The 21,235-nt window shown below is 63.5% G+C and overlaps 8 protein-coding genes across 8 annotated transcripts in view; all 8 read left to right on the top strand.

The window, feature by feature from the left end:
• Positions 1 to 588, top strand: LINJ_08_1110 (conserved hypothetical protein; the record flags this gene model as incomplete). The annotated part of the gene is made up of 1 exon (XM_001463407.1): positions 1 to 588. The coding sequence occupies one exon, from the start codon at positions 1 to 3 to the stop codon at positions 586 to 588; it is 588 nt and encodes a 195-aa protein (XP_001463444.1).
• A 2,396-nt stretch (positions 589 to 2,984) lies between these two features.
• LINJ_08_1120 (conserved hypothetical protein) lies at positions 2,985 to 4,169 on the top strand (the record flags this gene model as incomplete). Its single annotated transcript, XM_001463408.1, has 1 exon — positions 2,985 to 4,169. The coding sequence occupies one exon, from the start codon at positions 2,985 to 2,987 to the stop codon at positions 4,167 to 4,169; it is 1,185 nt and encodes a 394-aa protein (XP_001463445.1).
• A 1,812-nt stretch (positions 4,170 to 5,981) lies between these two features.
• LINJ_08_1130 (conserved hypothetical protein) lies at positions 5,982 to 7,502 on the top strand (the record flags this gene model as incomplete). Its single annotated transcript, XM_003392192.1, has 1 exon — positions 5,982 to 7,502. One exon carries the CDS (start codon positions 5,982 to 5,984, stop codon positions 7,500 to 7,502), a length of 1,521 nt encoding a protein of 506 aa, XP_003392240.1.
• A 1,428-nt stretch (positions 7,503 to 8,930) lies between these two features.
• On the top strand, positions 8,931 to 10,352 carry LINJ_08_1160 (conserved hypothetical protein; the record flags this gene model as incomplete). Its single annotated transcript, XM_003392193.1, has 1 exon — positions 8,931 to 10,352. The coding sequence occupies one exon, from the start codon at positions 8,931 to 8,933 to the stop codon at positions 10,350 to 10,352; it is 1,422 nt and encodes a 473-aa protein (XP_003392241.1).
• Positions 10,353 to 11,621: 1,269 nt separating this feature from the next.
• Positions 11,622 to 11,921, top strand: LINJ_08_1190 (conserved hypothetical protein; the record flags this gene model as incomplete). The annotated part of the gene is made up of 1 exon (XM_003392194.1): positions 11,622 to 11,921. The coding sequence occupies one exon, from the start codon at positions 11,622 to 11,624 to the stop codon at positions 11,919 to 11,921; it is 300 nt and encodes a 99-aa protein (XP_003392242.1).
• A 1,571-nt stretch (positions 11,922 to 13,492) lies between these two features.
• Positions 13,493 to 14,791, top strand: LINJ_08_1191 (hypothetical protein, unknown function; the record flags this gene model as incomplete). The annotated part of the gene is made up of 1 exon (XM_003392195.1): positions 13,493 to 14,791. One exon carries the CDS (start codon positions 13,493 to 13,495, stop codon positions 14,789 to 14,791), a length of 1,299 nt encoding a protein of 432 aa, XP_003392243.1.
• Positions 14,792 to 15,200: 409 nt separating this feature from the next.
• On the top strand, positions 15,201 to 16,061 carry LINJ_08_1220 (hypothetical protein, unknown function; the record flags this gene model as incomplete). Its single annotated transcript, XM_003392196.1, has 1 exon — positions 15,201 to 16,061. One exon carries the CDS (start codon positions 15,201 to 15,203, stop codon positions 16,059 to 16,061), a length of 861 nt encoding a protein of 286 aa, XP_003392244.1.
• A 3,194-nt stretch (positions 16,062 to 19,255) lies between these two features.
• Positions 19,256 to 21,235, top strand: part of LINJ_08_1250 (putative protein kinase) — a gene marked incomplete at both ends in the record, with an annotated part of 2,565 nt that continues 585 nt past the window's right edge. The window contains one exon of the mRNA XM_003392197.1: positions 19,256 to 21,235. This exon is cut by the window's right edge and continues 585 nt beyond it. Within this exon, the coding sequence (XP_003392245.1) occupies positions 19,256 to 21,235 (1,980 nt within the window).

Below are 21,235 nucleotides of genomic sequence, written 5' to 3' on the forward strand. Positions count from 1 at the left end.
ATGTTCCGACACACCGCGCGCCGCATGTCGAGCCTATCGAGTTTCACCGGGATCGAGGTTGATCCTTACACGGCGAAGTCGATGTTTTTGTTTGGGTTCATTGCGTCTGTCGGCTTCTTGTCTGTCTACTCCGTGAAGGAGACGAAGAAGGCGGGGCCGATCGAGTTGCCGGAGGAGCTTGAAGCGCAGCGGCAGCGACACAACGATCCGCGGCGACCGCCGTGGCCGCTGCTGCACCAGCGCGTCGTGCTGCTCCGAGAGGGCAAGGGCGCCCCCGAGGATATCGCGCTCATGTGGGAGCAGACGAAACACTACTACCCGGCGGACTGGCTGATCCCGCTGGAGCTCACGCAGGTGCTCAAGTACTCGAGCGGGAAGTACCTGCAGACGTATGTGGCAGATCCGGACGAGATGCGCAAGGAAGTGCTGATGCAGCTGCTGAACGTCAAGTACGGCCGTGTCAGTGATCCCAAAGGCGGGCGAGTGAACAAGGATGTCGAGGAGATCATCTCCATGGCGGTCGACGACCTTGAAAACATGGACCTGAACCCGTCCGCGGACGCGGTGCTCATCCCGACCCACACGTGACACGCGTAGATGCGAACCTGACACTGGGCCGTACGAATGCAGGGAGAATACACAGAAAAGAGGCAGCGAAAATGCGGTGTGGTCTGCGCTACTGTTGCCGATAGCTTTCATGTTGGCCGTGCACATGCGTGTTTCATGCGCGCATGCATCTCTCCCCCTCTCTTGTGTTGCTCTCGCTGTTGCCTGTTCTGTCGTGCTGACCGCTCAGCGAGGGCTAATCTGACCTTCTACTCGCACCCTCACACTGCCAAGCCCACACACAGCTACAAACTACAACTGAGGACACCGGCATTGCTACGCGTGAGCACTTCGAGCTCATGCGTGCGCGAGTGCGTGTGAGCGTCTCTCCTCTCGTCCATCCTACCGCTCCAGCACGTCCACACCTCCCCCACCTTTGCCGCCTGCATCGTGCGCTGCTGCTGCTGCTATCCCTCTCTTCGCTCACGCTCGGACTTTGGCCCTCCCCCCCACGCGCTAGCCTCCTTTATGACGGGGGGGGTACACCTCGGCGCGATATCGCGCGGTCCAGTACCCACGCTCTGTGTGTGGGGAGTCGCGAAGCAGCCCCGCATCCCCTGCCGAATGCCGAACCGCTCCTGGTGGTGACAGGGCCAAGCACCTACGACGTGGGGAGGTGAGCGCGGCTTACTGCCACTGATGTCGGCGGCGGGGTCCTGGGTGGCGCTGCCTCGGAGCGACCTGCGGCTGTGAGTAGGTCTTTATCACCCATATGGTGGGCAGGGCGTCCACGTGACCCGCGCGTATCCGACCGGGCCCTCACACGGCGCACTGGTGTGTGTGGGTGTGGGGGCCGAGCCCCCCGAGGGGCGGGAACGCACCAGGCGATGGGGCGTGTGGCCGGCCGGTGGGCAGAGCGGCGCCGGCCTCGTGCACCCTGGCGGAGAATGGCCGCGCGGAAGAGAGAGCTCGCACGTACGCCTCTTCCGCTGCGCTCCCTGGCGTTCCTCTCTGTGCCCCATTTCCCTCGACCCTTTCCCATCTGCTCTCACGGACTCTCTCCCACGGCATGCACACGAGCACGCCCACAGGCATACGCGGGCTCACGCAGCTGCTCACTTGTTTGGTTGGCCCGCCTGCCGCTCCTCCTCGTGCACACCTCCCCCTTTTATCCTGTCTCTCTCACTCGCTGTAGACGTCTGCTCACGTGCTTTCTCTCCCCCATCTGCCGTATGCATGTGTGTGCATGCGTGTGTGTGCCCGCGTCTGTCTCTCCCAGCATGAGGGCGTGTACTCTCCTCACTCCACCCCACCCCATCATCCTCTCTCCTCCCCATCCGGTGACTGTCGTTGCCCTTTCGACTGCCTTACTGCAGTGCATGAATAGACGCACACACCCACACAAATATGTGCATGGACTCGTACTCGGCACTGGATGCGATGCAGCCGCAGCGAAAGGGATTGGAATGGCGAGAGAGCCCCTGGTGCGTGTGGGCGTGGGGGGGTTCACTGCACGCCATTGCCTGACTCTTGCGTAGGGTTTCTTCACGTCGCTTATCCTCGTTGTTTTTCACATTCGGTGTCGAGGCATCCGTCGATTGGGTGTGCGCATGTCCGCTGGTGGGGGGCCTGTGTAGCCTCCTTTGTTGTTGTTCTTGTGCGCCTCCATCCACTGTTGAGTCGTCTTTCGCTTGCCGCTGCGGCGAGCAGCACACACACACACACACACACACACACACACAGGTGCACAGGTGTGCGCACTCACAGAGGAATATAACGTAAAACCGTCTACCTTGTACTATCACGACTGCAACGTGCTAGGGCGCTCGAGTGTAGAGGCAGCGGGGGGGGCGGCGGTGGCTGCTCGATGCTCTCTGCTTGCACACAGTCACAGGGAGAGACCACGCAACTCTGTTTGACAAGCTGCTCGGCGTCTCGCTAGGTACGCACCGTCTCTCTGTCTACCTGCGTGTGCGCACATCCACGGTTCGTGTTCTGGTAGCGCGACATCCCCGCGATGATTATCGACTTGCTTGTTCTCCCTCACTGCGGCTGCTGCTGCTTCCCTTTGACTGCGCAGCTTCGTTGCTTTTTTCTGTTACGCGACGCGCACTCACGGCTTCTTTCCCACGCACCCCATGAGCCTCTTCCAACCTCTCCTCTGAGGCTCCCCTCGTCTCCTTCTCACCCTTAAACTTCTTCATGAGCGGTCTCGTGCCTTCGCTCGCGCACTCCGCTTTCTGTGGATGCCTACCCTCCGTCTTCCACGTCCTCTCACGTGCTCGCAGAGAGGCACATACACACCCACCCACACGCACGCACAGACACGCTCACAAAACTGCATAGGAGAGGACAGTGGCATCATCGTTGGTGTGCGTGTGCTGTCCTCTGCTACGTAGGCGGCTGTCACTCTCTACCTCTCTCTCCTTGGTCGATCGATGGAGCCGCACATGACGTCTCTCGTGTTGCGCCGCGACCTCTCCCTGGAGGTACCGAAGCTGTTGATTGGCGCGGTGCAGCCGTACCAGACACTCGCCGGCCCCGCGCTCACCACGTCCTTCCTGCATCAGCCAGACCTCCTTCCGTTCCAGCGGACCGCCTTCTCGCACGCTGCCATCGCACCGCTGTACTTCCACACGCTGCTGCACACCCTCGCTGAGTTTGCCGAGACGCCGCGCGCGGTCCAGTATAGTGCAGTGAAGCTGCGCCACGCCCCCAAGGCCGACTTCTGGGACTCCGTCGGCACGCTGAACTGTTTCTACTACTCTGCCCATGCACCTTATGGGGCACCGGCAGAGGCCTCCGTTTTGGACCAGCATCCGGCTATGGGGGCCGTGGAGCTCATGCGCCCGGGACACCGCATGGAGAGCGACGTTAAGCTGACGCTCTTCAACAACTCCCACCAGCCCATCGCGTCGATGCTGATGACCGGCCCGAAGGGCGCAACGCGCGAGGCTGACGACGACGCGATAGAGAGTAGTCAGGACACCTCCTCCACTTCCCCTCACGCGAGGACTGCCTTTCCGTATGTGGCGCCGCCCACCAAGGAGACCGCGTCCGCTAGCGACTGCCTCTCTGCCGTCATGATCGGCGGCACACGAGTACACGGCGGCCTGTACGGTGATCTGATGCCTATGGAGGGCGGTGGCGGCTTTGGACAGCGTGCCTGTTACCGGGTAGAAGATGCCGCCGCGTCCTCGCCGTCCCCGAATGACCGAAGCCGGGTCAGCGGGACGGAGGCAGCGGCTGAAGAACGTACCGCCTCTTCGTCGGCGCCCACCGTCATGCCGCCGTGGGTGCTCTACGACTGCGTTCAGCGATTTTTTCTCCGGCTGCATCGCAGCGGCGTCTTCGGCGGTGATGCAGCCATTGCACCGACGGAGGGGTGGCGTGTCTCGGCTCACCACGTCGTACAAACCGAGGATGCGGTCTTTGACGTTCCGGTGGAGGTGGTCTGCGCCGTGCCGCGTGTGTACCCGAGCTACAGATTGCCGCCATGGAGGCATCGGCTGGGACTTCCCGCCATTCCCAACGGCGCCGCACCATGTGTGAGTCTGCGCTGTGAGACGCGGCAAGGTGGCCGGCTTATTTCCACTGGTGTTTACTTCTTTACTCGGTGGTAACGAGGACGCGGATTCATGGATCGTGTGGGGGCCTGGGCTGCCGTCGAGGTGGTGTCGTATGGCCACTCTGCTTCCTCCCTCGATGCTCTCGCCTCTGCCGCTGCCGAAGTCGCCAGCACCTGCTTCACGCCTCTTTGTTTGGATTTCGTCTTTACAGTCTGCACTGCGCTCTCTTGCGCTTGGCGTTACATGCGCGCATGTGTGGGGGTGTACACGCACACGACGGAGCACAACGTTCGTGTTCGAGTTGTTGAATGACCCAAACGGCAACTCGGGGCACCTCCGCGATTGAGCAGACGCTACTTTCTTCAGGCACCTAAGCATCTCACGCTTGCCGCTTCTCGTTACTTTCATCAGCCTCTTTCCACTGACGGGGCAGGATATGTGTTGTCGTGTACGTCGCCGCACAAACATGTGCGGCGAGTAACCTCATCCGCGTCCTTACGCAAGCACAGGACTCTTCTCTGCCGGAATGCCGCTCACCGTCTCTTTCTCTCTCGCCGCCAGCGGTGCCAGTGAGCGACTGCGAGGGGTCGAGCACGACGACGTCTTCGCTGGGCCTCATACTCCCACTCGACATCCGCTGCCTCACATTGTTCTCCCCCCGTCTGCGCCTCTCCCCGGTGACGGGGGGTACACCTCGGCGCGATATCGCGCGGTCCAGTACCCACGCTCTGTGTGTGGGGAGTCGCGAAGCAGCCCCGCGTCCCCTGCTGAATGCCGAACCGCTTCTGGTGGTGACAGGGCCAAGCACCTACGACGTGGGGAGGTGAGCGCGGCTTACTGCCACTGATGTCGGCGGCGGGGTCCTGGGCGGCGCTGCCTCGGAGCGACCTGCGGCTGTGAGTAGGTCTTTATCACCCATATGGTGGGCAGGGCGTCCACGTGACCCGCGCGTATCCGACCGGGCCCTCACACGGCGCACTGGTGTGTGTGGGTGTGGGGGCCGATCCCCCCGAGGGGCGGGAACGCACCAGGCGATGGGGCGTGTGGCCGGCCGGTGGGCAGAGCGGCGCCGGCCTCGTGCACCCTGGCGGAGAATGGCCGCGCGGAAGAGAGAGCTCGCACGTACGCCTCTTCCGCTGCGCTCCCTGGCGTTCCTCTCTGTGCCCCATTTCCCTCGACCCTTTCCCATCTGCTCTCACGGACTCTCTCCCACGGCATGCACACGAGCACGCCCACAGGCATACGCGGGCTCACGCAGCTGCTCACTTGTTTGGTTGGCCCGCCTGCCGCTCCTCCTCGTGCACACCTCCCCCTTTTATCCTGTCTCTCTCACTCGCTGTAGACGTCTGCTCACGTGCTTTCTCTCCCCCATCTGCCGTATGCATGTGTGTGCATGCGTGTGTGTGCCCGCGTCTGCGTCCCTACACGCGTACGTCCGTCCGCACGTGCACCGCCATCTCCACAGGCGCACTGCTGCAGCGGCGCACTCAGCTCGAGTGCTAGCGAAGATTCTTTTTTACTCTTTAGTCGTTGTCTCACACACACTCACGCAGACGGTGTGTGTGCGTGTGTGGCCGAGGCATTGGTGTAGGTGCGCATCGAGCAACGGGTACGCGTAGACGGCGAGGGTTCAGTTGTTTGGTTAGACAACGTGCAGTGGCACCAATGCCGCGGCCGAAGAAGGGCGGCGGGCGAGGGAAGGTCGTGAAGAATATCTGGGACATCGCCGACTTACAGGCGGCGGCCCTGGGAAACAGCGGCAGCGGCGGGGCTGGTGAGCGCCCGTCCACCGCCACCACCGCGGCGACCTATCGCCGCCCACGGCCGGTGCGGCATGTCGACCCCGCCGTGCTGAGGCGCGCCTTCATGCTGCAGAACTTCCAGTTCATCCTTCGCGCCGAGCTGCTGACGATCACGTCCACGCAGGGGCTGCCTCAGGGCCAGCGCCGGCTGATGGAGTGCATCCAGCTCAGCGACAGCCTCGTGCCGTGGGAGGTGGTGCACTCGGTCGTCATGCGGGCCACTCCTGAGGAGTTCCAGTGCCCCATCTGCATGGAAATGCCGACAGCACCGCGCATCACGGAGTGCGGGCACGTCTACTGCCTCCCGTGCATCCTACAGTACATGAGCCGCCAGAAGGCGGCCGGCGCGCAGCGCAAGTGCCCGATGTGCCACGACCTTCTCACGCCCTACACGCTGCGCCCCTGCGTGCTGCAGTCGGTGCAGCCGCGGAGGGTCGGCGCGCAGGCCCGCTTTGACCTCTTCAAGCGGCACCGCAACTCGTGCGTGCTGCGCCGCTCCGACGACCCCTTTCTGGCGGCACCGCCGCCGCCGTCCTCGGCGAAGGCCGTGGCGATCCACCTCCCAGCCTACATGGAGCCGATGTCGTGCCAGAGTCGGTACGTGATGACAACCCCGCAGTACGAGGCGGGGCAGCGCTACGCCGACTGCGCCGGTATTTCGGAGCGGATGCGCGAGCTGGAGCAGCTGACGCAGCCGCTGAGCGAGTCCGACGCGGAGGTGGAGCGATTCTTGCTAGAGGCGCTGAACGAGGTGACCAAGGAGCCGAAGGGGCTGCCGCTGTCGATGCTGCGCAACTCGCCGCCCATGGCCCCGCGCCCCGTCACGACTCCGGAGGGCGAGGGCGACCACCTCGAGCTGTACGCCGACGGAGAAGGGCAGCCGTACTACCTGCACATGTTGACCGTGAAGATGCTCAAGCACGATGCGAAGCTGCGCAACGCCGCACTGCCCGACACGGTCACCGGCATGATTGAGGAGGTTGTCACGATGGAGCAGACGGAGGAGACGCGCCGCATCTACAAGGTCTTTTCGCACGTCCCACTGCACGGCATGATCAAGCTGTGCGTCGTCAACGTGGATCATCTCGTCCTGCCGGAGACCCGCGCCGCTTTTGCCGCCGCGCTGCAGAGGATGGCGAGCGACAGGGCGCAGCGCCGACACCGCGACGACCGCGCCGCCAGCGAGGATGCGTCGTGGAAGCAGTACTTGATGAGGTACAGCAACCGCAGCGGTGACTGCCTGGGCTTCTCGCCGGACACGGCGCCGTCGGACTTCTCCATCGACACGGAGAGCCTGCCGTACCTGAAGCTCCCCTCGACGGGCTCCGCGGGCAGCGACCACGGGCTGCCGCCCAACACGCTCGACACGCGCCAGCGTGCCACGAAGCGACAGGATATGCAGTCGCTGCTCGTCGACTCGGCCGTGGAGCCTCCGTCACGCGGCGACACAGCAACGGCGAAGACCTCCAGCACCATGGCGGCCGGCTGCTGGGCTCAGGGGAGTGCGACCAAGCTCTTTGCCAAGGCGGAGCGGAAGGAGGCGACGAAATCGACGTGGGGCGGACACGTGTTCAGCCCCAAGTAGTCCTCGTCCCTCAGGTGGGAGGGTGACGACCCTCGCTGCCGGCTTCTCTGTGCGTCTCTCCAGGTACACTTGCGTGCATCACTGCCGCACCCAGCCGTACGCACGCGCGCACACGCGCGTAGGCGCATGCGAATGCGTGTAATGGGATGAAGGTGACTCGTGCCGCGTGAGGTGCAGCGTCCACTGCTGTGTGAGGGCCTGTGTGGAGGGTGGTGCAGGGCGGGAGTGGGGCGAGTGGGAGACGGCTCGGTGGCACAACGGCGTTTCTGTCGTCAGCGATGCAGCACTCCTTTCATTCCCCTGCCCCGCTCTTCATACGTGTGCTCTGTATGCCAACGGCGCCTTGCGTTGTCTGTTTCTCTGCGCGCGCACACGCAGAGATACAAGCACAGCGGTGCTCCGGCTCTCTGCCCCCCTCCGAGTTGTTCCACATCGGCCTGTCGCTGTCCTTCTCTGCTCTGCACCTCTTGCTTCCCTTTCCTCTCCGTTTTCGAACCCGGGCTGACGGCCGCCCCGCACTGTGTGATGGGTGGCGCACGTGCGCGTGCGCGTGTGCTGGCGGAGTTTATTCGAATTTCAAGCAACGCAAGTTAAGAGAGGATGACGCGGCGCTCACCGCGCTTGGCTCCCCCTGTGTGTGTGTGTGTCTCTGTCTGCATCAGTGAGATGCTCACTGGTGCTCGCTCTCGCTCTGTCTCACCGCCAAGATGTGCGCACGCTGCTGAGTGTGCGAGTCCCTTTGCGCCCCGCCTTTTCACTCGACTGCGGCTGTCGCTCTCACGTGTAGGCACGGCTCTGGGGAAGAGCGTATGTGTGCTTGTGTGCGTGAGGACACCGACGTGGTGGCACGAGTCACTTGACCCTCTCTGTGCAGAGGCCCCCCTCCCCCTCACGTGCGAAGGCGCACGCATGGGGGTGCCCTGCTGCGTCTGTGCCGCTTCCTCGCTCCCCCTTCATCTTCCCCACCCTCTCCGCCCCTCCATCTCCGCGTTGCTCTGCGAGGGACCCGCTGCGCCGCTCAAGGCCGTAGCAGTGCCGCGGCGCACCCCCTCCCTTCCCCACATACACATGCGCGCATACCCCCATAGGCGCCGCGGCGTACACCCCTGAAAGAGAACCACACGCTCATACGTAGAGGAGACACACACGCGCGTGTTGGGCGCCACCCCACTGACCGACTTACCGATCTGTGTGTGCCGCGGCTGCTTCGTCTTCTCCTCGTTGCATGCCCTGCGCAGCTCACTGGCGGCTGCACCGCGCCACCACCGCTGCCGCTCCCCTATCTTTTTGCCGCGTCTTGCCTTTGCGGTGCTGGGCCGCATGTGGAGAGCGGAGGAGAACATCTTTGCCCGCGCGAGGCCCGCGCGGCTCGACACGCAGTACAGCAGCACGGGCGCCTGCACGACGGCGCCGCCTGCGCGCACGTTGATGCCGCCGCGGTGGTTTCACGTCCCCGGAAGCGGCGCGCGGGACGCGCAGGGGCCGCCGGAGGGCCTCGTCACGTCCACTCATCTGTCCTCCTCGCTGCTGCTGCAGCGGAGCTCGTTGCTGGACCACGGCGGTACTGCGGACGCTTCTGCACATGCGCTGGGGTGTGGCGGCCGAGACGCTGACGGGAACTGCTGGGGCATCGCTGGGCCCTCCCCCGCGATGCAGCCGCAGCAGCCTTTCGCCCCGCACGGTGGCGCGGGCACACGCGACACTCGCTCGCTGGGGAGCCTCCTCTGTCACACCGACCTGCGTCCCACGCGCGACACGAGCGCAGACAACACGTCGCCAACAGAGGTGAGTCGCCTGCTTCGTCAGTACCGCGACGAGAACGCGCGGCTGCGCGAGCAGCTCAAGGCGAAAGAGCTGCACGAGGCACACATCATGGCGAGGCTCGAGGAGACAAGTCACAGGTGCGCACACCTGCAGCTGGCATGGCAGCGTGCCAGCGGTGACACACCGAGCTCGCTGTTGCAGAGCGCAGGCGACAAGGCGGATGCTGCGCAGAGTGTGGGCAGCCACGGTGGGGAGGCTGAAGAGACGGTGCAGTCGCGCCTCGCGCAGAAGGAGGCTGAGGTGCGCGAGCTGCAGGGACGCGTGGAGGCGTACCGGGAGGCGTTGCAGCGCTCTCGCGCCCACGCGGCGCTCTCGGAGGAGGAGCGGCGGGCAGCTGCTGCACCCGCCACCTGCGCCGCAGGCAGCGTCTCGCCCACATCGCTCCACGTGCTCCTCTTGCAGTCCCTCAACGCCGCCGACTACCTCGTGAAGGTGTTTAACGCGCTGCAACACTGCCACTGCACGCGGCACGGAGATGCCCACGGGAGCGCCAGTGACTGCTGTCGCCGCAGCCTCCACGACTGCAAGGTGCGCTGCCTCCAGGCAGCCGTGAAGGGCGCACCCATCAGTTCCGAGCTGCTGGAGCTGGAGGATGGACCGGAGAACGACACGGCCGCCGCAAACATGGAAACTGCTGTCGCGGTTCGAGAGGAGCTGCTTTACTGCGAGGCGGTGGCCGTGCGCCTCGCGGCCTCCCTGCTGAGCCGCGAGAGGACTACCGACGATGACGCTGCCCCGCCTGCCACCACCACAGCCGCCGCCGCACCACCAGAGAAAGCAGCGTCACCGCCGCCCCTCTCCGCACTTGGGCCACTGACCGCGCTTGGGGTCGCCGAGCCCGTCGCTTTAGCGAAGGCGGCGGCGGCTGAAACTCACGACGACGACGACGATGAGGGCGCGGGGGAGGGCGAGAAGAGCACGGAGGAGAACGGGCAGGCCACGGTGTCGTACGTGGCTGCCGCGCGAGAGCCTCGACGCCGCCCTTCGCGATGCCGTCCCGATGTTGGCGACTGCGAGGTGCAGTAGTTCAGCGACAGGAACGGCTCTGGCGACAGCGGTGGCGGGTGATGGGGGCTGTTTGCACGTTTGCGCGTGCGTCGCGCACTACTGTCGAACGCCCCACTCATGCCTACGGCCCCCGTCACACATCCCCCTCTTCCCACCCCCTCTCACCGGATAGAGCACCGCACGGGATGCGTGCCGACCAGACACATCGTAGGGGCGCCCGCTTGCCAGTTCATGCAACACGAACGGGCGACTCCTCATAGAGAAGCGTCCGCACTGCAGGATGAGCCACCTCACGCACGCGCTCTCTTTTCTCTTCTCCGTCTCTGTGCGCGTATACATGTGCGTGTGTGTGTCTCACGCAATCCTTCCCTGGGTTTCCGTCCTCTTGTGCTCTCGACCTCTACTCCTCTATGCGCCCATCGCACATGGCGCGTATTTCTTGCCACCGTTGTCCTTGCTTTCAGGAGCACCGCAGAGGGGTGGGGGGGGGCTAAAAAATGAAGGAGGAGGGTGCTGGCCCTTCCACCATCCGAAAACTGCCACAGCTTCCCCGCTCGCGACCCAGCCGCACACCGATTCGCATACAGAGACGTTATGCCGCAAGGAGGTGTTCGCAAGCTGGAGGCAGACTTGCCAGTGCGACAGACGGCGGCAGGTGAGGGAGACGAGTGAGAAGGCGGGATGGAGAAAAAGGAAGGTGGCGGGAGAGACTGAGGCAGTGGTATGAGATAGGGGCGTGCATGTGCGTGTACTGTATCCTCTGCGAAATGCTCCCCCTTCTCTCCTCCCCCGACTCCCCTCCGTCTCCGCAGTGCTGAGTGCTGGTGCGCTCTGCTGACGTCCTCACGTGTTGCGTGACTGCGGCGGCAGCGACTGCCATAAAGGTGGACGACGTGGGTATGAGTGCATGCATGTGTTCGCGTGGCGCGGTGCCAAGCCTCTCTCGTTTAACTTTTCACCACATGTGATGCACAGGTGGTGGGCGCCTCTCTCACTCTCTGTGTCGGCGCATGCTGCTCCGCGTTGCCGCCCCCTTGCTCCTCTCCATCATCCCCTTCCCTCCTGCCATCGGACTCTCTCCCCTTGATATCACGCCGACACCCACCCACACGCGCAATCGTGCGCTGCTCCCGTGCGCAGTCTCGCCGGTGCAGCGAAGGACCCTCTTCCCCTCACACACACATCTACGAGCTGGCCACCCACGCAGCGCCCTGGCCTCGCGTAGTGTTTCCGTGTGCGCGTGTGTGCCCTGCACTTTGCATATGCGACTGCCCCTTTTCGTCCATCATGTCTCAGCAGCTCGCCTTCCACGACGTGTCGAACGACGCGATTCAGCACATGCAGGCCAGCGAGGCGCTGCAGAAGCACCTCGAGAATGCCCAGCTGGCGCACCGCGTGTGTGTCGCCAAGGCGCTGAAGGCGAATGAGCCGCCGGTGGAGAAGTGCGCACTGACCTGGGGCGAGGTGGTGATGCGCTACAATCAGTGGTCCGAGTACCGCCCTGCTTTCCACGATAGCGACGCGCAGAAGAGGTACTCGAAGTACTGGACCAAGAAGCGCCAGGCCGCCGACGACAGCCACCCGTAACGCAAGCTGATCTGCGCTTGAGTATTTGTGTCCGCGCGCGCATGACTGTGTGAGTGGGGGATGCGGCGCATTCCCGCCCCTCTCGCTGCGGCATGCCCGAAGGCCGCGCACCCGCACACATGCGCGCTCCCCTCTGTATGCGCGCCGCTCTGCATGCGCGTGTGTGCCCGTCTGCCTGTGCGCGGGTCTTCACGGAGCTCGATGAGTTCTGCCCCGAGCGGGGCGGCGAGACTGAGGGACCACGCGTAGGAGAGAGCGCGAGGAGCCACATCGGCATCTTCTTCGGATAACTGGGAGGTGGTGGTGAGGCTTGTACCGCCCCACTGGCGCGGAGGATGCAGGTGTGTGTGTGTGTGTGCTGTACACCTTGTCGCTCCGTGCATGTTTGCACCTCTGCGTGCGTGCGCGTGCCACGGTGGCACGCTCCTTCAGCATTCATCATCTGCATGTGTGCCTGTCTTTTAGGAATCAGACGTTTGGTTATGGGGGCGCTGTCTCTCTTCCTCTTGTCTTCTCCGCTTTCCACCGTGCCTGCACGCACGCGCAGGCGCACGCGCAGGCGCACACGCATACGTGAGTCACACATGCTTATGCTTCTGTCTGTCCGCGTGTGTGTGTGTTGGTGTGCGCGAGTGGAGGGGGGGGTGATGGGCAACGCGAGAGAAGGCGGAGGAGAGGGGGAGGGAAGCGACTCCGTTAGGTATAGGGAGGTGATTGTTTCACAGCGTGTCCCACCACCTGCCGCGCAGACACACAATGCCTGCGTGTGTGTGTGTGAGGCGCGTTGCTCGAGTGTGTTGGCCGCTCTCTGCGCATTTGTGCGAGCGTGCGTGTGTATCGGGTTTCTTGGTGACGGCGTCTCTCTACACTTCACCCTTTCCCTTGTTAGTGAAGACAACGCAAAGTAAGACCGCAGCGGAAAAGGCAAAACTGCGCCGTTCAGCAGTCCCGCACTCCACCGCGCAGGTGTACCATCCGCGCCCCTGCCTGTCCCTACGTCTTGTAGGGTAGTCCGTTCCCAGCGCGCACGAGTACCTCGCCCCTCCCCTTCTTCCCTCCCACGCATACGCGCGCACGCCCAGACACACACACGCACACACACATGCCGGGCGTGTGTGGTGTGTGAAGGCCTGGGGCGTTGCCCTTGCGTGGGATTTGCCTTAGAGTGTGCGCGAGGGGTGGGTGGGAGAAGTGGTCGCCCCTACTCTCTGCCTGCGCATGCTTGCACACGTGCGCTGCACGTGTCTGCGTGTGCGTCGATGCCCTTCGCTTGATGCCACCCCAACGTTCTCCCCCCGTGGCTCTCTCTCTCCCCGCGTGTCGCCATCCGCTTTCGCACAGACTCAAGTGACGGGCGTGCAAAGGACGCGACCATCCATGCACGCCTCTCCCCATCTCTCCCCTCCGCATCGTCACTGACAGCTCTCCTCCTTTGCCAATCACGAGAGAGGAGCGAGGCAGATAGCAGCAGCGCTGCACAGCGGCTGTGGGAGACTTTCCTTCCCCTCTCTTTATGTTGGCGCCGCTGCCGCTGCCGCTGCCGCTGGCGTGTGTGTGCATGCGCATGTGATATGCCGCTCCCTCTTACGTCTTTGGCAAGAGCCATGGCCTCCCCTTGTGCGGTGGCAGGCAGCACCACTACCGGCACCGCTGTCGCCGCGGGTAACAGCAGCGGCACCGACTGCTACGTCATTGTATGGGTCGAGGGCCGAGAACGGCCGGTGTACGCGTGCACTGCGCCTCTTCCCTCCAGTGGGTCCTCCGCGTCGTTGCCCTCGGCCGCTTCTGCCGGCGCCGCTGCTGTTCCAGCGGTGAACGTGGTGACGCTGCGGCGCTTCTTCGGCGCCCTCGTCCTTCTCTCGTCCCCGCCGCCGACGGCGAGGGCGCGGGCAGGCGGGCACTGTGCGGCGCTGTCTTGCGCCGCCTCCTTTACTCGAGAGACCGCTCCTGTGCTGTGCGCAACCCTTCCGCTGGGCTTGGTGGGCGCCTTCGGCGCGTCGCCGCCGTACTACTACGTCGCTGTGTTGGCCCCAGGCACTGCTGCCGTGGTGGGAAACCAGCTGCTGGCCTGGCTGGCCTCCAGTGTGCTGGCAGCGCTCCATCCCGACTCGTGGGCAACGGCTGCGTTGCCGACTGGGCAGGCGTGCGGCACGGCGCTTCTATCGCTCGCCGCTGATGCACCGGACTTGTGCTCGCAACTTGCTCTGTACGGTGCTGCCGAGGTCGGCAGAGCGCGCGCCGGCGCCGCCGCGATGGAGGACTACGGCGCTCGAGAGGTGTTGGCGGACAGCGCCGGACAGTCCACCCTAGCTGCGGTGCTCCAGGAGTTCGAGCCGTGCCGTGACTCACCCGTGGCTGTTGCGATCAGCACCCTCCTCCGAAGGTGCTGGGTGCCCTTCACCGTTTCGCCCGCCACAACCGCAGCCTCCCTGCACATCTCGCTCGCCGGCTACTTCACCCTTCCGTTCCCGTCCTGTCTCCGTGCAAGCAGTTCTGCCGCTTCACCTCCGGCGCCAACCCTCTACGCGTGCTCGGCCGGCTGCTGGGAGGCGCTGCGCCTCCTCGCCTCCTTCTGCAGCCGCCGCACACCGGATCTCCAGCAAACCAGCAGCGCGGACGCCGCGCCTCTGGCAGTTCTCCCCCTCGGTGGCAGCAGCAGCGGCGGTGCGGTGGCCCTGATTGCAGCGAGCGTCGGATACGTGCACCCAGACACGGCCCTGTACCAGGCGGTGCTTGTCCACGGCGAGCGTCCTTCCCGCGGCGGCGCTGTCAACTGCGCTGCTCCATATGTTCGCTACTTGACCACCAGCGAGGTCGCTGCCTGCGGAACTCCCTGGCATCCCGACGCACTACGCAGCGTGTGGGCATGACGTGCTTCCTGTGGCGTATGTGCTCGTGCGTGCGTGTCTGCACATACTTCGGATCAAACGTTCTTGCATACCAGCATGCGCGCATGTGTGCGCGATGAGCGATGCTCCGCGCACGTCTTCCTCTCCCTCTCTTGTGGGGTGTGCGCCACCCGCTTGCTCCCCGTGTCCCCGCGCATCCGTCTGCGGATGCTTCCTTGCCCTGTCTCGCTCTCTCTTCCGCCCTCCGCGTCTCACCTGGCTGCCCTCCCTCCTTCCCCATCTCGCCTGCTTCCCCCGCTCCGCCTGACAGACATACATGCGCACACGAGCACGCGCGCATATCGCGATCTACCCTACCCCCGCCTTCTTGCACTCTCTCACTCACTCGCTCTCCCTTTCCCCCTAATACCCCACTCCCTGAACAGCCACCATGACGAAGCTGACTGTTGTGTGCCGCGCCGTGTCGAGTGCGCTAGAAAAGCAGACGTGCGAGCTGACGTGCATCGAGCGCCAGACAATCTCGCTCGAGGCCGTGCGGAAGCAGCACAAGGCGTACGTGCAGGTGTTCAAGGAAATGATCGAGGACGGCTATGACATCGAGCTTATCGAGCTGCCGGCGCTGAACGAGCTGCCCGACTCGATGTTTGTGGAGGACGTGTCGATGATATACAACACGTGCGCCGTGATCACGCGCCCCGGTGCGCCGTCGCGCCGGCCGGAGGTAGACCCGATTTTGGACACGGTGACGGCTCTGCGCCAGGAGAACTACCGCATCTGTGAGCCGGGCACCGTTGACGGCGGCGACGTGCTGTACGTTGCGAACTCGAAGTACGTGTTTGTGGGCAAGTCGACACGCTCGAACGACTCAGGGTACGAGCAGATGAAGGAGTACCTTGGCAAGCACGGGCTGGAGTGCGTGCAGTGCGTTGTGAAGAATTGTCTGCACCTGAAGTGTGCGGTGACCTTTCTGTCGGAGAGCACGCTGCTGCTGAGCCCCAAGTGGGTCGACCCGGAGATCTTCACCTCGCGCGGGTTCAAAGTGGTCGAGGTCGATTCCAATGAGCCGGCCGGCGCGAACGTGCTGAGCTTCTCCGCGGAGAAGAATGGCAAGCCGTTGCGCACGATAGTAACGGCTGCTGAGTTCCCCGGGACTGCGTCGCGCATCGAGGCGTTCGCGGCAGAGGAGACGGCGCAGGGCCGCCCGACGCGCCAGGTGGTGCTGGAGGCGGACGAGATCGCGAAGGCGGAGGGCTCGCTGACGTGCTGCTCGCTTCTGAGCTACAGCGCATAGGCGCCTGACCCGCGCGAGCACGTGCCTGGTGCCCCCTCCCTCCCCCACGTGTCCTCACGGCGGCGCGCCGGGGGAGGACGTTAACCCGTTTCTTTCGCCCCTCCTCTCCCAGTCGCCATGTGTGTGCATCCTGTGTGCTGCGCCTGTGCGTCCACACACGTCGTGCGCTTTCACAAAAGTCACACGTTGCCTACGTGGCGTCGTCCAACCTGCACAGCGTAAAAGCATTTGCTGTGTGCCATGCGACCTTGCCCGTCTCTCCCCCCGGGTCGCCGCCCTCTCCCGTTCTTTTGTTGCTTTTCTCTCCCTTCTTATTCTCCGTGCTAGCGTCACTGTGTCGATGCGTGTGTGGCGGCGGCGGAGGGGAATCGCGAGACAGAGAGCTTTCATATCTGCATCGGAAAAGCACTCGGAAATGCTTTGTGCCCGCTCCTCCGTGCTCCGCCCCTCTCTCCCTCCCCTCCCCCCTCACACGCGCGTACGCAGATGTACACGCACAAGCGCACACACCCGTCTCAGTTTTCACTGCACTGTCTATGTGTGTATGTGCGCGGTGCTCTCTCTATTGTTCCTTTCTCCGTTCTCCTCCTCGTTTCGTGCCTCTTTATTTGAGGACTCGGCTGCTTCGTGCTTTTACCTCCCTTCGTTCACGCAACACACACCGCCCCTCCCCCTCTGACTTCTCCTATCCCCCTCTCCCCACCTTCAAACGTGCACATGGACGGCGTTGCGCTCAGTGCATTTCTTTTTCCGGCCTTCTCGTGCCTGCAGTTTGAGGGCACCCCGGTGACGGGGGGTACACCTCGGCGCGATATCGCGCGGTCCAGTACCCACGCTCTGTGTGTGGGGAGTCGCGAAGCAGCCCCGCGTCCCCTGCTGAATGCCGAACCGCTTCTGGTGGTGACAGGGCCAAGCACCTACGACGTGGGGAGGTGAGCGCGGCTTACTGCCACTGATGTCGGCGGCGGGGTCCTGGGTGGCGCTGCCTCGGAGCGACCTGCGGCTGTGAGTAGGTCTTTATCACCCATATGGTGGGCAGGGCGTCCACGTGACCCGCGCGTATCCGACCGGGCCCTCACACGGCGCACTGGTGTGTGTGGGTGTGGGGGCCGAGCCCCCCGAGGGGCGGGAACGCACCAGGCGATGGGGCGTGTGGCCGGCCGGTGGGCAGAGCGGCGCCGGCCTCGTGCACCCTGGCGGAGAATGGCCGCGCGGAAAATAGAAACGCTTGCCAATGCCGACTGTTGATTGGCCATGTGCGCAGCGTCTTGTGTGTGGCCGTGCCAGAGGAGTGGCAGCGGCGCGTGTGCTTGTGGGTGGGCGTACAAATTCGTGCGGCTGAAGTCTTTATTTCGACACGTGGTGAAAGCGATACAGATTTACCCCCTGCCCTCTCCTCCTCTGTTATCATGAGAGTGAGTGAGTGCAGCACAGAGGGAAGGAGAAACAAGAGAGCGAGGGGCGCAGCGACAGCAGCGACCGTAGCGCAGAGCGAAGGCTACAGAGCTGTGCCAACGCAAGAGGAGGGGGTGGGGTGGGGGAGGGCGCATACAACGTTCGCCCCGCTCTTCCTCTGCTTCCTTTCTACGCGTGTTCTCCTCAGAAGCACACCAAGCGCGGAACCCGCGAATGGAAGGCCGATTGCGGTGCGCGTGCACCACCCTCGTTTACCTTCCCACGCAAGCACGGACGCATACGCACGACGCAGACGCATGAAGGGAGGGGAGGGGGGCGCACGTAGCGCTGCTGTTTCACCCACTGACCCATTACTCACCCGGGGAAGGTGTAAAAGCGGTCGTCCGCTGCATCCTCTCCCCTTGTGTGCTTCTTATTTTTTTTTTCGATGCGCAAAGGCCATTTCTTGGGTGTCACTTCGTCTCTCGCTCTGCCCTCCTCCCTTGCATGTCACAAACCCCTACGCACATTCGCCACATGCAGAGTTTCGGCCCGTCTCCTGTCTCCTCCCAATACGTACTGACACACGCACCCTCACACACCTACTTGCTCCTCTTGGACGCTTCGCTTTCTCCTCTAATACGGCTGGGCATTTGAGCTACTGCCTTTTTTTTACTCTGTAGTGAAGAGGCAGCCGGCGTGCGTGTGTGTGTGTCTGCCTGCGGGTGTCGCCACGTGCAGCGTCTACACGCGTGTGAGATGCAGCCCCCCTCGCTTCTTGCGCAGCACCACCACATCGCCGCATATTTATTTCTCTTTGTGCAGGTGCGAGACTCACCCTCGCGTGCGCCGACGCACTTGCAACCGCCCATCCACACACACGCAAACAGGCGCACAGGTCGGTTGTGCGGTGCATCCGCCCCCCCCTCCCCCCGTTGATCGGGGCCTCTACTTACGGAGCGAGACATAACGGAGAGGGCCGCTTAACGTGCGCTTTTGTGTCTTCTACCCCTCTCTGCGTGCATGTGTTTCTGAGCGTGTGCCCACACCACGCCCTCCCTTCCATTTCCCTCCTCCCCCTTCCCGTCATCCGTCCATATTTCTTCATCTCCTTTATTGCATATTGTGTGTGTGTGGCTTCTCTCTTTTCTGTTTTCTCTCTCTGTTCCCCCACCGCCATACTCATCTGCTCTTGTTCCTCGTCTCCCTCCCTCGCTGCTCTCGCTTCCCCCCATATTTTGTGTCTCGCGCTTCTTCGCTTGGGCTGCATCTACATGCACACATAGACATATCTATGTATCTATATGCGCACCTCTCTATACGTATATCTATATATATATGTATGCATGCATGCGCCTGCATGTATGACTTCGTTTTCTTTTCGCTGCTCGCATGTGCTGTGCGTGTGTGTGCGCTCTTCGCTGCCCCTCCTTCCCTCTCCGCGTCTCTTTCTTTGTTTAGGCTCGATACGCTTACGTTTGACGCCTCTGCTGATCTCTCTCTCTACGTCCCCGCATTATCCTCACTCTCGCCCTCACGCGTCAACTGCGTTGCGCGGGGGCGTCTATCTGCACGTGTGCCAGACCCCTCCCTCACCCACACACGGACGCCGAGGCAGCGGGAGAGCGGAAAGTGAAGCGCCCCCGCCGCGTGCCCACCCCTTAGCGGCTTGACTGCAGAGGAAGGAGAGCACACCGGCACACGCACACAAGTACACATCAGCGCCGCTCTGTTCCCCCCCCCGATTTTGTTCCTTTTCGTTTCTGTCGGTCATCTGCGTCTCCGCTTTTTTGGTCGGCATGCGAGACGCGGCAGCAACGGAACGCGAGCGGCTGCCGACTCCGGCGGACGGCGACGTGGACAGTCTGTACGAGGATGGCACTGAGGCGGAGACGGCGAAGCAGAGGAGCACCGTCAGCACCACAACGTTGTTTCTGGCCCTTCCGTGGCTCGGCTGCACACTGTTCCTGGTCGCCGTTCTCCTCTACGTGAACGTCCACACCTTCTCCATATGGAGCAGATTGGTGTCGATGCCGGGCGGCGTCGTTGCAGACGTCTCTGTGCAACACCGCGACATGGCCCGCTACACTGTCCTGTTCGTGAGCCTTGCCCTCCTGGCAGTGCACTTGGCCATCTCGTTCTGTCTCTTCCGCCGCGCCTATCACGTCTTGTGGGACGTGCAGATGTCCCTCGTGGAGCTGTCCTTCATGGTGGACGTGATCCGGACGCACCAGCACAGTACCTTTTTCTTTGTGGACTGTGTGGAGCGTGCGCAGCGCGTACGGGAATCGATGCGGTACTGGGTGAAGGAGTTTTCTGGTTTCAAGGAGATTTGCGCTGCGGAGATGGCCGTGAACCAAGTGACACTGCGGCTGATGACCCGCCCCAGGGAGAGCGCACAGCGACTGGAGTCGCCCGGCGACACGCAGTTGCCGTGCACCGGCTCGGGGACGTCCTCGCCGGTGCAGCTGGCTCGCGGTGGCCGTTTGCCGCCCGACACCACCGCGGCAGCCTTCCGGCTTCCTCAGGATGCGGCATGGTCGCCACATGTGCAATCGGTGCGCACGGACAGCGCCCATGCCGATCCTGGCCCTGGCCGGCAGCTGGCCGGCCACCACAGCGGCTCTCGCCGCTCCCTGTCGTTTACGACGGAGATCGGCATCGCGCAGGTGCCTTTCGAGGTAACGCTCAAGCGGCGCCACGTGGCGCTTCTTCTCCTCAGCTTTCTCACCTATCGGGAGCTCGTGCGTGCGGAGGCGGAGGAGGCACGGCAGATCTCCCGCGACTTCATCGCCGCCGTCAACATGTGCGCTCAGAGGTACAAGGGGTGCATCGTCGAGCTGTACAGTGACCGCGCCATCCTGTCATGGAACGCCTTCTTCGAGTCTGCCGGCAACTACGCCCAGACATGCGCACAGTGCGGGGAGTGCTTCCATGATAGGTTTGTGCGCAGATTCTCCCCCGAGAGCGGCGCGTACTTCAGCACTGCCGGCTACACGGGTCACATTGTGTGCGGCACCACGACGGAGAAGTCGCTCCTGCTTCATGGTCAGCACGTCTCGATGCTGCGCGGGCTCCCGACGCTGCTCGAGATGCGGTACTGCGCATATGTGTGGCTCGGCACCCCACCACCGGCGTGCACGAGTTCGCCGTTGTCGTGGACGCGGATTGGTGCCGTGCAGGCCGGAGCCGACTTCTCTGTTGATCTACATGCCATGCGGCGCACATCGGCGGAGCCGCTGCCGGCCGCCATGGTGTGGCACATGCCCCAGTGGACGACATTCGGTGACGAGCGCGCCGTTCGCGCAGAGGTGCTGACAAATGACGGCGCCGCGCGGCTGCAGCAGGACGGGGACACCGCGCCAGTGACGCCCGCGAGCACCGCTGCTTCCGCTGCTGCCACCGGCGTCGCTACTGCCTTCCCCAGCTCTCCATTCCTTTCGTCCCCGCTGTGCCTCCGCGGTGTTGGCACGCCGTACGAGACGTTCTACGATCGAAGCCACAATCGCTACCAGCTGTCCAACACAGTGCTTGGGGAGTCCAAGTCGTGCGTCGTGCGCCTCGCCATCTCGGAGACCGGCAACTTTGTGGCCGTGAAAGAGATCAAGATAGAACGCGGAGACGTCAAGCCCATTCGCCGGCGCCGCTATCAGCGCGAGAATCGGATTATCGTGACACGAGGCGAGAAGCCGCAGTGGATGAATGAGGTGGAGATTATGGAGCGGCATCGGCACACGTGTATCGTTGCCTACATCTCCTTCGTGGAGGCGGAGGACAAG

This window comes from Leishmania infantum, chromosome 8 (assembly GCF_000002875.2).
Source record: "Leishmania infantum JPCM5 genome chromosome 8".
Taxonomy (NCBI): Eukaryota; Euglenozoa; class Kinetoplastea; order Trypanosomatida; family Trypanosomatidae; genus Leishmania; species Leishmania infantum.